The sequence below is a fragment of the Corvus hawaiiensis genome, chromosome 3, assembly GCF_020740725.1.
Source record: "Corvus hawaiiensis isolate bCorHaw1 chromosome 3, bCorHaw1.pri.cur, whole genome shotgun sequence".
Lineage (NCBI taxonomy): Eukaryota > Metazoa > Chordata > Aves > Passeriformes > Corvidae > Corvus > Corvus hawaiiensis.
In genome coordinates, this window is record NC_063215.1 from 54,620,949 (window position 1) to 54,636,234 (window position 15,286).

A 15,286-nucleotide genomic window follows, 5' to 3' on the forward strand; every position below is an offset into this window, starting at 1 on the left:
CCTATGCTTGATAAAACCATCCCATATGGTGGTTTTGCTCCATATAGTGTGACAGCCGAGGAGAAAGTTTTAAATTAATTGACTTCAACAGAGGATTGATGGTGTAGGAGCTATGCTTTAGGTTGGACACTTGTTCTCTTGCCACAGATCATAACTGTAGAAGAAGCTAAACGACGCAAGAGCGTTTGCAGTTACTATGAAGAAGAAGATGATGATGATACTTTGCCTATCTTAAAGCATCACAGTTCTCTCCTGGAGAACATGCACATAGAGCAGGTATGGCTGGAAAATCCTCAGGTTTCCTTCAGCAGACAGCAGATGTGGTGCTGTCTCTGTCGAGTGTGAGAAGGAGAACAGGCTGGGGCAGTGCCTGTGTTGCTTGTGTAACCATTTCCCTCATTCCCTGCTCCCTGCCCAGCTTGCCCGGCGCTTGCCCGCACGGGTGCAGGGCTATCCGTGGCGCCTGGCATACAGCACGCTGGAGCACGGCACCAGCCTGAAGACTCTGTACCGCAAGTCGGCTTCTCTCGACAGTCCCGTTCTCCTTGTCATCAAGGATATGGACAACCAGGTAAGGAGCGCTTGTTCTGGGGGGGTGGAGCTGAAAGGGAAACATCATGAAAAGTGATCATTATGAAATGCTACTCATACTGTGAAGTGATGTCATGCCAAAATAAGACATTGGTGTATTCTTTTATATTTTCTACTGCCTAAACTTGAATTACAGCTGCCAAGTACTTCAGCACTAATAAAGGCTTTAGAATTGCAATGAGTGCAGTAGTGCCTTTGGAAGAACCTCTCTTAGGTATCTCAGTTAAGCTGTGACAAACAATGCCTCCCTGGAGGTCTCATTCTTCAGTAGCTCCTAGAGTCAGCAATCCTGCTGCCATTGTTGCGATCTGGCTTTTAACTTGCAGAATACAGAAGATGTGGAGGAATACTTGCACATCTAACACACTTCACTAGTTGGTTCTTCTAACATGAAAATCAGCTCAGTTGATCTTAGAAAGTACTTTGAAATGTTTGGGATTTTTTCTCTTGGATTTTGCACTGTCCACAAAAGTAATGTAATCATTTTATTCTGACAGATATTTGGAGCGTATGCTACACATCCCTTCAGGTTTAGTGACCATTACTATGGCACTGGTGAAACATTCCTCTATACATTCAGTCCACATTTCAAGGTAAGTGGGTGTTCACTTTCTCAAATAAGATTTTTTGGGTTCCACTTCTAAAACATTTATGAGATTTTTATGAAGACAGCATATTTGAGTGTAGAAGATGTGCCAGATGTTGATGAATGCAGTTAATCATTCACTGCTTCAATGCAATACTTTAAGCAGAAGTGTCTGTAATTATCTGAAGAGAGGATAGTCTGTAAAGGTGAGAGGGTTTTAAGTAGATTGAAGGGGGAAGCAGGAAGGAGTTAAGGAGTGAACTGTCAAAGATTCACCTTAGAAGGCAATGATATCAAGAACAGAATATAATTTCATGCATTCTTAGGATCACAGTGACAACAAAACAGAGATGAGTGCTGCTGAAATACCCCTTAATGCTCATGGCTTCTGCACGTTTTCCGTATTGAACACATTGTTCCTTTATAACAGGATACCACTTGATTTAGAGAGGGAAGCAGAGTTTAAAATATGGACTAGAGTGCCTTGTTCATAGTTTTAAGTATGTACTGATCTTTTACTTTCTACCTTACCTTTTCCCCTTTCAAGAACAAAAATAAAAGATGACCACACCTTTCAGCTGCTAAGAGTAGGTGCCCAGTAGTTTGAGAGTACAAGAATCCTCACAGTCCAAACATATTCGTGTTTTTTCCCCTCCTCAGGTATTCAAATGGAGTGGAGAGAACACCTACTTCATCAATGGAGACACTACCTCTCTGGAGCTTGGAGGTGGAGGGTGAGTGAGTGTTCGGTTTTCAAATCATATAGCCAACTTTTTTTTTTAAATTTTAAATGGAAATAGGGACAATGGTAGGTGCAATAAAAACTTACCAGTAAAATGGCTGACCTTACTTCTAGTAAACTGTTTAGAGAAGATACCTCAGCAATCTGATTTCTGTTACAGACTGAGAGCAGTTTTGTTTGCTTAGAGTTGCTTGATGTTAGGCAAGTAGGGTTTGTTGCAGAGTTGTTTTGTTAGTTGGGGTTTTTTTTAGCCAGGAACAAAACAGATGTTTTGGGTAGATATATCACTCACTGCTGAAGAGGTTTGTCACTGGAAGATAATCCCTAATGGCAATTTTGCCATCAGTTTCTAGGGTTTATCACATGGTCCTTACTAAGTTTTTTTCTGTTGATGCACAGAGCAAGAATACAGACAGGGCATAATCAGGTCATGAGTTTCAAAGGTCAGTAGGTAGGAAATCAAGGGCTAAGGCTGTACAACCAACTAAAGCTTATTTGGAGGTTGCACCATGGGACAGCTAGGCATGGTTTGCATCAGGAGTGGATAAACTTCCCTCCTCCTTTCTAACCAGAAGGTGCTCTTTCCACATCCAGACAGCCAGGGAAGGGACCCCAAGGTCTGTGCCCTGGTGTAGCCACAGCTGGCAGTGCGAGCAGCTGGGTGGCCCATGGGCTGCGGGCACTCACAGGGCCCTACGCACTACTCCACTCACTGGAGCAAACAAAAGCAAGGGGACTGCTCCACGAGCTTCTTGGTGAGTGCTTTGCCAGGACTGAGCCCTTTGCATTTGGCCTAAGAGGTCCTCAGAGTCACTTAGATTCCTCCATATCACTTCTTTGAGTGTTTATACAACTTTCAGTGTTTTTACTGTTCTGTATAACACCAAATTTGTTGTGTATTTCCTTTCTAGTGGCCGGTTTGGTTTATGGTTAGATGCAGATTTGTATCATGGGCGAAGCAACTCCTGCAGCACCTTCAATAATGACATCTTAACTAAGAAAGAAGATTTCATAATACAAGATGTAGAAGTATGGACATTTGAGTGAAACACTGGCTGCCTTAAGGACTGGATCCATTAGGCACTTAAAAGCTACCCAGAAGGTGCAGGCTGCCTCACCACATTACACGCTTTTTCCTCAAGTTTGTACCAGAGCATGACTACGCAAAAAAACCAAACAACCAACCCAAGAAAAAAAGAATTGGTTTTGAGAGGCAGTAAGACCAGTAAGAGATCACTCTGAAGTGTTTTTTACTTCCTCTTCCAGCACTCTTCCATTGAAGATACAATGCTTATGAAAATGTTCATGATGTATAAGTTGAAAACTTTTTATGTAACTGTGAAAAAAATCCTGTGGAAGAACTATAACTGTCTAGTACATTCCATGTGTATTTATGTTCAACATGCAAATGCTGACCAAAAATAAAAGGTTACTTTACCAAAATCTACAGCATACTATTTGTCATGGAAAAGAATCAGAAATAGGTGTACACAGCACTTAAGGGAACATGTTTTTAAAATTATTTTATTTATTGTTATTGTATAATATATTTTTTTTGTAAATGTATTAGCTATGAGGTTTTTTGTTTAATGTTTCAAATCACATTTTGATAAATAATTACTGTTGAGGTAGGTTTCTTATGCATTGGCATTTATTCTGAATCAATTTATTTGATTTCTGAAGTTAATTTTTATACTTTTATTTTGTAAATGAGATTTGGTTTTCATTATACCCTAATTAGAGGGTTTGTTTTCCTGGCAGAAACACTTGAGTGCATAATTCTGTTTTACTTTCTTTTCCTGAAATGAGGGAGAAGGTGGATAGTACCTTTTCTTAACTGTGCTGTCACATTCCTGTTAATAGATTACTATTTTGGCAGTGTATGGACACTGGGCAGCTGCCCCCTGGTGTAGACTTTATCAGTTCTGTTGCAGTCCACAGAATTGGGATAGCATGCTCTGAGCACCTGCCCGAGTATTATTTGACTGTTTCCGAAGGACCTTTCTAAGAGAGAACTGTTTTTCTGTATCACCACCAAGTGATTCAAAATAAGCCACCCACTGTGCTTTTATGAGCATTTCTCTACAAATTGAAGAATTTGTTAAGGCGAAAATACAACTGAGATTTAGAGAAGAAAGTTCTTTTCCTAACAGGCTAGGTCACGTTAGTGTAAAACTTGCTTTCCTAATAATTACGTATATAATTTCCTTTAAAAAAAAATACTTCAAGCAGCAGTCTGGTTTAGGATTTGACAGCAACTAAATATTCTTGTTTGTTTTTCATGAAATTATCAGATACTCCCTCCTGCCACCAAAGCTGAAAAGACTCTATATTACAAAATGAAAATTTTGGTAAATGGAGAGAGTGTGAGAGAGGACTGGCAATCTTCACTGTTTGCTAATGAATTCTGCTTTGCCATTAAGCTGTGGTTTTGTTTACACAGTCTGGGCCTAACCAATATTAGGGCGCTGTCCTGCCCTTAGACTTGAATGTTTCATTGTCCTGAGAAAGGCAAGTTTTAGAGACAGTAGTGTGCATTAAACCAGTACAATCTAATGTTGGAATATTATTAACTGAGCAATACAGCTCAATTTAGTTACTGCTCTTTGCTTTTTGAATAGATTAAGTAATAATTTAAAAAAGCCAATTGCTTTTCTTTCAAAAGCATTTCTAAATCTTAATCCTGCACAGAAGTTTCACAGTCTAAAAAAACAATGCTGTACACAGTAAGCCTGTAACACGCTGCACTTGAGCTTTTCACACTTCCTTTCTTTGTGGTCTACTACAGCCATAAATAAAGTTCTTATTAGTAATGCTTTAAAATATTTTGGAAGTTGATAACAGCATAATGCTTTGAAGATACCCAGAATATCTAACACTCTTTGCTCTTTTAAATGGTGGCAGAAGACCACTTAGTAGTTAAAAAAACCCAACCAACCAAACACCCAGCAAAAAATCCCCACAACAAACAAAATGAAACCAAGTTCAACATTTTGCATACATTTCACTATTGCTACCTACAACTTACTCCATTATATTATCCTTGTCAAAGCATATCTAAACGCTGTGGTCTATATTCAAAACAGTGTTGTTCAATCAAAATTCTGTGACCCTTGAAACTATGAATATTGAATATATGTAATGCAGTGCTATCACAATATTTTCAATAAAGGAATTTATGCATTCAGAAACTTGTTACAGATGCTTCCTCTTTTATTCACAAACTTTAGAACATTTTAAAGATTAAAGGATACAGCTTAAGTTACAGGTTATGCTGACAAATACCTGTGCCACCTCGTAAAAAGAGAATTTCAGCAATACTGTATTTTACAAACACAGATAAGGAGGTTGGAGATTTTGGTGGGGTTGGTGTTGGGATTTAGTTGTTCTGTGTGTGTAGTATGGTGTGTCCTAAAAGAGAGCTGTGTTTTGAATTCACTCTGACACAGACAATGACAAAGCGCTAAGAAATGCCAGAAAACAGTTAAACAGTTGACCTGGCAGCTCTTGCTGCTATTCTCAGCTGTAGTGAATGACATGTATCCCCTCATCTTTCTTGGCCAACCCCTTACCAGAAGTCAAATGTCCACATGCATCATTTTTGTATGCACCTTTTTCATATTTCCAAAGTGTTCATATATATTTTTATGTCCAGCCAAGCAAAGATGTCTTAAAAGTTCTTGAGTTCTTGCGTTTTATTGGTTTTCATTGTATACAGAAGTGGCATTAAGAGAAAACAAACTACAATTACGTGTGAAATAGAAGAAGTGTGCTATCCATGAGCCTTGCTTTGAGTGAAATGGCAGTAACAACTTTCCTAAAGTAACTGGAAAATTATGGTCACTAGTAATTTTTCTCTCAGGGAGAACAAGAGCTTGTTCTTGCAACATCAACCATGTGTTCCTTCAGTGCTACTTGGATACAGATTTTTGATTCAGGACGGTGTTCAAATGCACACTCACAAATCAGGCTTGTCAGTACCCAAGTAATAGCAGATGTTTTATTTGGTGCTGGTTTAAGTGCAGGTTTTGTGTTGGATGTTTTGCACAAAGCTGGCTTTAGAGCAAAGGAAAATCTAGTTACTTTTAGAATAATCCTAATTTTTAAACTCTAAAAGATTTGATTTGCCTGTTTGTAGCAGAGAAAAGGAGCAGGTTAGGTCATTGCAAAGGGACTGCCTACCACTCTGCAGGTCGGCACATCTGGCAAGTGAGCTGCTTCAGGTAGAAAAGCCAACCATGCCCTGTTTGTACAGGCACAGCTTGCTTTAAAAAAACAAGCATTTTTTAAATTCTCGGTCTAAATTTTTCATCTCAATACCTTTTTAAACACTGTAGCCTGTCATCTGTGGGACAAATACTCTGCCTTTTGAGCACAGAATACACTTAAGTTGCAGGGTCAGTGATTCTGCAGCTCTAGTCTAATGAACGGTGCAAACGATTTTAAATACAAACTATTAAGAAAGCATTTTTAGAAATTGAAGGCTAACTACCAGTTACCAATACCCTCTGTTAGCTTCAGAAGCAGTTGGTAGGATGAGGGTGGTGAGGCACTGGAACAAGTTGCCCAGAGAAATTGTGAATGCCCCATCCCTGGAAGTGTTCAAGGCCAGGCTGGATGGAGCCTTGAGCAACGTGGTCTAGTGGAAGGTGTCCAAGCCCATGGCAGGGGGGTTGGAACTAGATGGTCTTTAAAGTCCCTTCCAACACAAACCATTCTGTGATTTTATGTAATGTCTTACTTTGACTGTGAATTAGTAATAGCTGTCATGAAACAATTTCGGGGCTGTCAGTTTATGCAGTTAAAACTAATATCAGACTTTAGCCCTCACTGCTGGGAGTGTAGAAGAAAAAATGTAAACTCAGAAAAATCTCTGGAATTGCTCTAGTGACCCTGAACAAACTGCAACAGTGCTGAAAAGGTATTTAAGATTATTTGTGCATACATACAAAAATCCAAGTAACTTGAAATATAGGGGCAAAATGTCTGAATTTCTCAAAGGCTTTTCTTGGTTTGTATTGATCAATGAATTGCTGGACACAGCTTTCTGGTGAAAAACGAGAAAGATCCAGCGTCATAAGCACTTACTATCCTTCTATCTGCCCTTTTTACTGCGCATTTGGTTTGGTTTGGTTTGGTTTGGTTTGGCTTTTTTCTGCGGCAGTTCAACTTCTAATGAACTCAGGAGGCATTCACTTGGTTTTGTTCCCATTTTTTTTTCTTTTTTAATTTTTATTTTCGGTGAAAACCTTTCGGCGAGGCCGGGGCCAGCTCCGCGTGTGCCCGGCGGGCGGAGCCAGAGGTGCCTCCCGGGCCGGGCGCTCCACCCTCGGCGGGCGGGGCGCCGGGACCGGGGTTGGGGCCGGGGCCGGGGCCGGGGCCATGGCCACGGCCGGGCCTGAAGCCTCGGGTGCTGCTGCTGCCGCCGCTGAGGGGAGCGAAGCCGGGAATGGCGGCCTCGATGGCTACGTCAGGAAGTGCGTGTTCTGCAGGATCGCCCGCCGAGAGGAGCCGGGCACGGCGCTGCTCCCCTGCGAGGTGGGTGAGGGGCGCTCGCCCTGCGTCCCTGCTCCCTCACGGGCTGGCTCAGGGCTAAGGCTGGGCGGGGGCGCGGCGGCTCTGAGGGCCCTCGGCTCCTGCAGGGAGCGAGGAAACATGGGTCGGACGGAAAACACCGTGCCTTCCATAAGTTCTGGCACAGCAGCCGGAAGCCTCAAAGCTGGCGCTGAGGAATCCTGACTGCGGAAGGTCAGCAGCGGACGGGGCACCGTGCCTGGGTGCTGCCTCCAAAACCCTCAGCTTTTGTGCTAGTTGGGTCAGCTGTGGTATTAGGTATCGCATCGATACGGAGAACACGGACGTTGACCGACTCTTTGCCAGTGTCCTCGTCCTAGTCCATTTTAATGTGTTTTCATCCTTTTTTAGGATGAAGACCTTGTTTGTTTTAGAGATATAAAACCTGGTGCCCCCCACCACTATCTGGTGGTGCCCGTGAAGCACATCGGAAATTGCAAAACACTGAAGACAGAGCATATACCTCTAGGTAAGGCTGCAAGTGTGTGCTTAACCTAAAGGAAAAACATTTTTCACAGTCTGAAAGAGGGTGTTGTCAAGTAAACTACAACTCTGGACACGATTTGTAAAAATGGAAATAGCTGATGTGAGTGAGTGAGTGTAGATGGGGACTTACCCTTCATGGGAACTTCTGTCTGCTGTTCTAGAATGGCACATTTTTTTGTGCAGTTCTGGAAAAACATTGCCCTAGTGCATGAAATCTAGTCTGTTTGCATGGAGTATAGATGCCTCTGCACTTTGTTGGAAGTACAGCTTTATTTTTAAAGCATTTATGTGCTGCTTCATTGTATTTTCTTAGATATGCATATGCAATTCTAAAAGCTTACAGAAGAATTTTATAAAGTGTATACCTTCAGATAAGTGCTGCCTTCTTTGTCAGGAAAAAAGGGAGTGACAGATGAAAAAGGGAAATGGTGTTCCAGAAAACTTTAAAAATCTTTGAAAAAATAAAATTCTGTAATGTTGAAGCCATGATTTATTGTTGCTAGGTTTATTTAGCTTTTTTCCCCATTAAAAAGACGTTGTCCTGGAATTTGTTTCACAAGATGTGGCTAGCTAAGTGTGTTGAGTAACAGGAGAAACTGCAGCCATGAAGACATTCCACCTTAGGGAAATCTACATTTATATTATGCAAGAAAAGAGTTATAATTGCAGTGTGCAAATCTTGCATCACTGTATTTCTCTCTAAACATAGGGTGGTTTTCTCCAGAAAAAAACTTCTGTATGTATTTGGCTTCAAGACAATTCACAATTCCTTTGACTTTTGCCTTAAGTTTTTGTAATAAGGTTGCTGCATTTTTCAGTGATAGAGCAATGAAACCCACCTGGTAATAAGTAAGACTGACAACTTTATTTTAATTTTAATTTATGTATCACCTCTGAAACTTACTCCAGGCTTCACAGGACCTGGAGGTCAAAGTCCTGTAGCTGTGTAGATACAACACTGGATTTAGTGTAAAGTCTCATCCTGACCAATCAGTAGTTGTTGTTTTTTTAATAAGGGTGTGGTGATAGCATGGCTTTGGCCGAAGTTCTTAGAATAATATAGCACTGAAAAGCATTGTGGTGTGGAAGTTGGTATCAGTGGCAATTTTCAAGTAAATCATTGCACACACTCTCTTGACTGTCTTTTGTTTGACTAATAGTAGTTACAGTGTTTATATTTCAAAAAACCCATGTCTGTGATCTCAGTGTAGATTAATCTATTGAAGTTAATATTCTGAAGAATACCTTCTAAAAATAAATTTTATGTGTTTTTTAATAGTGAAGAGAATGATGGAAGTTGGAAAAGCTGTTCTCCAGAAGAATAATTTTAGTGACTTGAATGATGTAAGGTATGTAATAGAAGCCTTCCATCTTTCTGTTGAGTGTGTTTTTTGCTTTTCAGAATGCTACTTTAGAGATGGTGGCAGAACCTGCACTGTGATTTATGGAAGAAATCAGTTCTACATTCAGTTATTGCATGAATTCTCAATTAAAATCTGCTGGCATTGAATATAAACTTTTTTTTCTGATCAAGTTCTGGCACAAATTGCATTCTAGCTCTGAGATTCTTTCTTGAACACATCTTGGAATAAGGAGGGCACTTGCTGCATCCTAGATGCCAGAAGAGAGGTAAACTTTGGCCTATTGAAGCAGGGCACTACCCTGTCTTTCAGTCATACCAGCATTCACTGGATTTTGGTGCTGGACTCTTTGGTTTAAGGCCTTTGATAGCTGAAATAAACTGTAACATAATTTAAGCACTGTAAAGAAATAGTTAGCTTGACCTTCATGGTTAAAATTGATAGTTGGCTTTCCAGCTGAAAACTAGATAGGATACATTTAAGGTACTTTTTCTTTTAACTCCTCATTTTAAAAATGTGTCTTAAATACACATAATATGAGATGTGAGGGAGGAGGTTAATGGGCATCTGAAAAGCTTTTTTTGTGGTGAAATGAAAGGGCATGTTTTTGTTCTTGCTTTTATATACAATGAAAATGTGATGAGTTGTTAGTTCTGTGGATCCTGTTAAATAACCTGTGATGTTCCACTTCTTCCTGAATTAACGCCACCACTATCTTGTACTTTTCCTTTTCTGAAGAATGGGTTTTCACTGGCCTCCCTTCTGCTCGATACCCCACTTGCATCTTCATGTTCTGGCTCCAGCCAGTCAGCTGGGATTCCTCTCCAGGCTCTATTACAGAATCAATTCCTACTGGTTTATCACGGTAAGTGTAACGCAGGTGAGCTTTGCTGTAGGTTTTCAATTATGAGCGGAAAATGCCATGTCTTTCTAACCTTTTAACTGTGTCCAAAAATTCTCTGACCATTTCTTTTTGTTGTTACTTTAATTCTCAATTACATGTGTTTTGAATTAACTGTTTGAGAAAAAATAAAGGTAAAACCCTTCATGCTTATGCTTATTAAGGGGAATGGAGTGCTAATAACTAACAGCAAACAGTACAGTAGTTCTGGATCTTGCCTGAAGCTCAGGCTCTGTGATGTGCATCTGTGGACACTTTGTAAATAGTTGGGTTTTAATATAAAAGGATATATTCAACTGTGATGGTCTGTTTTGCACATACCCTGATTAATCCAGTGTAGGTGAAAACATATCCACCTAATGATTGCATTTATCACTTCATGTGGTTTTTCTCATCTTGTCATCTTTAGACTAAACCAAGTGCCTGCTTTACAAAAACATTTTACTGATTTACGTCAGTAAGGATTAGCAATGAGACTGAACTGACACTGATTAAAGCACTTTGAAAATCTCTCTCTTGATCTAAACCTCACTCTCACAGCTTTGATACAGCAAAGCACCTGTCCTTGCAATGTAGCTGCAGCATCCTGGTATCACTGCACATCCCCAAAATCAAAAGCTTCTTACTTAAAGAGAAGAAACATGGCTTCTTCACAGTGGGACCTTGCTGAAGATCGCACCTAGCTCAAGAAAAGCAGAAGTGTCTGCTGTGTTATTGAGCATCTTACAAATATTTGTCCCTCAAATACATATAGCTATGTAGTTTTACTTCTTATTATCTTGGATTAGTTCAGGCAGAACCGTACTAAGTCTGGTTATCCAGTATGGATGCACTTTGGTATTTTGCCCTGTTGTCAAGCTGGAAAATGTTCTTGGGTTGGTGGTGGTTTTGTTTTGGTTTTTTTTTTAATTATAGTGTCTTGAATGTGGTACTTGTTTAAGAATGCAAAACAGGATTCAGATAATATAATTTTCGGTTTCTGCATGCTTTTTGTAGCTTTATTTGTAAATAAACTGCAGTAACTACTGAAGTCCTGTTGAGTTGCTCCTACCTGCAGTAGCTGATTGCATTTTTGCTCTCTGTATTTAAAATATGCCAAACTTGAGCTTTTCACCTTTTAATGTAGTTCCTTTGGAGATCTTAATAAAGCCCCAAGCACTAGCTCAAATGAAAAGATCAATTCAGTAGGACTGGCAAAAAAAGCAAAGGCTGACAGTAAACTGATCTGTTTCAGAAGTGCCCCTCTTAGCCTCCACGTGCCCAATCTGGTCTGCTTGTTGGCTGACTTCCTTCTGCCCTGAGCCTTCCTGAGGGCTGTGTGAGCTGGTGCTGTTAAATGTAGGAAGTACAGCTGTCCCAGTTCTGCCCATGATGCGTAAACAACCATGTATGATGACAAAAGTATGTGTTGGTGCAGTGACGTAACCAAAGGACGAGGTAATAGCTTGTGACACGAGCCACACACGTGAACGCCCTCCATCCCTCAGCAACGCTCGAGGCTGGTGGGTGATGAGAGGTCACAGCACGGTGTTCTGGAGTGGCTCACAGAGAATCCCAGGTCTCACCACTTGGTTGTTCCAAGCACTGCTGTCTTCTGAGGTCTCTAAAGTCACGGTGCTTTAATAGATCTGCTGTTTATTTGCTCAAACCTCCTCTAACCTCCACAGGTTATGTTTCCTCTTCTGATCACCTCATGAGTGTTTGGTGGAAACTGGGAGTCTGCTGTTGAAAGGAATTGTTGTTGTATTCTGCTTCTCCTGTACACTTTGTCTGTAAAAGAGAAAAGCAAAGGCTTTGTTAGTGTCACTGTTTTTAAAATGGAATTTTCAGTAAGCTAAAGGCCCATGGTGTAGTTAATGCATTGCTTTCTCTCTTTTATAGGCTGAACAGCTAATCGAGAGACTGCAAACTGAAAATGCTGCCAGCTGAAAGCTTGTGTCATTTGGTCTTCAAGCTCTGAATTAAGGTTGCACAGTTTGATGTTGCCAATAATATCCCAGGATAAAAAAAGCTTTAGTTCCTTATGAGGAAAGACACACAGAATTTGTAGCTGCCAACCTAATTCTTCTGTTTGGATACATCAGTCTGTATACTTCCCTGGCAATAGCGTGATGTATTTCAGTTACAATTTTATATTTGTGTATATACAGCCGTAATACACACACACACACATGCACACAGGCAGAGAATTCTTCCTATTAAAAGGCCAAGTGTAGCAGCAGAATGTATTGCAACCAAGGCAACGAGTTAAAACTAACAGCTTGTGAATGGTACCAAAGGGAGTATTTGTTGCAGAATCAAGCTTTCATTTTCAAGATGCATTGTTCCGGGATTGCAGGTAACATTTCAAACATTTGTTCCCATCTGCATTTGTATGATATGTTACTTATGCCTAGTGATGAGTAGGTGCATTGCTGACAGTACAGTACTGGCTTTCTGGTGCTAAACCACTTCAATGTTACCTGCCTTGTTTGCATCACAGTGACACAGTAAATGTCAATACAATGCTGTATAACCTAGAATATGGTTTATGTGTAAATAGACTTAAAGATTTTTTTTCCCTCTTATGTGCGCAATATTTGAAATTAGTTACTGTATGTTTACAAAGAACGTGAAGAGTTCAGAAGAACAGATTTAATATACTGCTCTTCTGCATGGCAGTAGACAGAAAAATCCAGATTTTCTGATCTTGTTCTCACTGGAAGTCCCTTGCAGATTACTAATGCCTTGGCCAAATTTGGATTCTAAATGGAGCAGTAAGAGAAGTTGGTCTGAAACACTGTGTGTGTGTGTGTCAGACTTACGTAAGAGCAATGTGATTTGACTTTGGGATAGCAGGGACTCAGCCCAAAATTGGAACATGCCAAGTGTCTTACGGAACCTGCTGAACATTTGCTTTTGCTGCATGACTCTAATCAGGAATGCTATCACTTGTTTTTCAGTACCATAATAAGGCAGACTGGAAAGTTAAAACTCCAGAACACATGAAGTGGATTTTGTTTGTTCACAGAGCATGTCTTGGTGCCAAACTAACCAAGTGCCCTTGCCTGATGCATTCAGATGCAGCTGAGGTGAGAATGTCTGTTGCACCTGCAAGCTTCCCTGAACATAATATTCTGTGTTTTCCACGGATCCAGCACCTGTTGCCTTAGTGGTACGATGTGTTGTAATGTTCTTACAGTACTTCAGAGTCTGCACCCTTCTGAAGAACAGCATTTTCTACCTGGGAGAGTTTACACCTCTCTGTCTGTAAGATCATCTTCCTAATGTCTTGTTACTGTTATTAGTGGGCACTCACATGTCATTTGCAGCCCTTTAGGGTTTTAATTTGTTAGGTTTGGTAGGAAAAGTGTGACTTAAAGCCACTGAACTTGGACTGTGCAGTAGATGAAGAGGTTTGAGCTGGCTTCTAACTTCATGAAATACCTGAACGTTAAGGATTTTCAGGAGTTAAAACTTACTGTGTTCTGATCTGTAATTAATTTATGTAACTATACTGAACTGTGACATAATGTAATATTTAAAATACCAACATGAACTGTTGTCAAAAAGGATTAATAAATGCTAATCTTGGAATGATTTTCCAGTGCAGTGGAATAGTTGACTGTGGGGGTTGACCCTAGATAGCCCTTTGCTCGCTCTTCACCCCTCACCCCAGTGGGATGGCAGAATAGAAAGACCAAAATGAGAAAACTCCTAAGTTGAGAGAAAGACAGTTTAATATGTGAAGGAAAGAGGAAGAAAAAAGCCAAGGTATGCGATGCAAAGGCAGTAACTCATGACCTCCCACAATCGGGCCGGTAGCAATGCCCCCCCTCCCCCACCAAAAAAAGCCCTCTCTTCAGCTTTTATTCCAGACATTTTATGTTATGGAATATCCTTGCTGGCCAGTCTGTGCCAGGTGTGCAGGTTGTGCTCTCTCCAAGCTTTCTGCCCACTGGAGGGGCAGAGCTGGAAGAGAGAAGGCCCTGATGCTGTGCACGCACTGCTCAGCAATGACCAGAACTGCTGGGTTACCAACACTCTTCCAGTCACACCCAAAACCTGGGATGCTCAGAAGGAAGTTACCACCAGCCCAGCCAGACTCTGTACATAGCCAAATGTACATGAAAGCACAAAGGCCAACTTTTATATCTTAACTTTGGAGAAGGGCCCCACTAGTGGCATGATTGGAAAGGTAAAAATGTGGGTATAATGTCGCTTCCAGGGTTTTGCTGATGAGAAAGATGGGGAATTCCTGTGTTCCTGACAGCAACAGACAGGCCTCAAAACAGCTGAAATAACAAAAGCATTAAACAGAGGCACACTAATTACTGAGAGGAATGCTCAGCCTCTCGTTAGTGGTTTTCAGCACAAGACTGTGGTCTGTTTTCCTTCTTGGCCTCTGCAAATAATTTTTTTAATTAGGTGAAGAAATACTTTCTGAAAAGCCTATCCTAATACTTCCAATACGTTTCTGAATTACTGGCTAGCCCCCGGAAGAGGCAGTGGGCAGATCCTGTTAACTTTGTCACTGTCTTCTATAGAAGCTTTTTGTAATTTTAATTAAAACTTCAGGAATCATCTGTAGAGCTTTCTAAGGAGCAAAGATCAATAAGGAGCATGAACTCAGAAGCTCTTACTCTCCAAGAGCCTGGAGAAGCAAAGGAAAGTTGTTTAGCCACTGCTGCTGGCTCTATTCTTTGATCCAGTATTAGCAGTCTTGAGAAAAGCTGCTTTTTTGACCTCATGTTTAGGAATGACAAAGCTTTATTTGTACTCTTTTGCTCAATTGTTTTACATAAACTCCCAACCTAACACGAACCCAGAGAATAATGCTTTTATGCTGAAGTACTAGCTGCTCCCTCTGAAAGGGTGAAACAGATACACATACAATGCTGCTAAAAATAAAATTTTGCTTAAATTGATAATAACTCCTCAGACTATTCCGAAGTCTTTTTAAGTGTGAATTGTAAATAAAAGTAGGAAAATGGGAGCAAACCAGTGAAAATTGTATTTGAAATTTGAGAAACTTGGAAACAATAAAATGCTACATAAAAACTCAG

General features: G+C 40.5%; 2 protein-coding genes across 9 annotated transcripts in view; both read left to right on the forward strand.

The window, feature by feature from the left end:
- NCOA7 (nuclear receptor coactivator 7) overlaps nt 1-5,110 on the forward strand; it is an 86,970-nt gene extending 81,860 nt beyond the window's left edge. For all 7 annotated transcript variants that reach the window (XM_048296839.1, XM_048296838.1, XM_048296840.1 and 4 more), the window contains 5 exons: nt 148-276; nt 419-571; nt 1,089-1,184; nt 1,838-1,911; nt 2,831-5,110. In XM_048296839.1, coding sequence (XP_048152796.1) covers nt 148-276; nt 419-571; nt 1,089-1,184; nt 1,838-1,911; nt 2,831-2,966 — 588 coding nt within the window. In that variant the 3' untranslated portion in view covers nt 2,967-5,110. The remainder of the gene's footprint in view (nt 1-147; nt 277-418; nt 572-1,088; nt 1,185-1,837; nt 1,912-2,830) is intronic.
- Nucleotides 5,111-7,261: 2,151 nt separating this feature from the next.
- On the forward strand, nt 7,262-13,821 carry HINT3 (histidine triad nucleotide binding protein 3). 2 transcript variants are annotated; one of them, XM_048296226.1, is made up of 6 exons: nt 7,262-7,457; nt 7,845-7,962; nt 9,259-9,328; nt 10,079-10,205; nt 12,123-12,207; nt 13,184-13,821. In XM_048296226.1, exons 1-5 carry the CDS (start codon nt 7,302-7,304, stop codon nt 12,168-12,170), a joined length of 519 nt encoding a protein of 172 aa, XP_048152183.1. In that variant the 5' UTR covers nt 7,262-7,301; the 3' UTR covers nt 12,171-12,207; nt 13,184-13,821. The 2 variants fall into 2 exon arrangements, with proteins under 2 accessions (XP_048152183.1, XP_048152182.1); XM_048296225.1 differs by having other exon boundaries at nt 12,123-13,821.
- Nucleotides 13,822-15,286: the final 1,465 nt, after the last annotated feature.

Bases quoted from the DNA above. Each gene is read 5' to 3' on its own strand.
- HINT3 (XM_048296225.1), top strand. From the start codon at position 7,302: ATGGCCACGGCCGGGCCTGAAGCCTCGGGTGCTGCTGCTGCCGCCGCT. The intron at 7,458-7,844 runs GTGGGTGAGGGG...ATCCTTTTTTAG, and splicing joins CGGCGCTGCTCCCCTGCGAG to GATGAAGACCTTGTTTGTTT. The intron at 7,963-9,258 runs GTAAGGCTGCAA...GTTTTTTAATAG, and splicing joins GACAGAGCATATACCTCTAG to TGAAGAGAATGATGGAAGTT.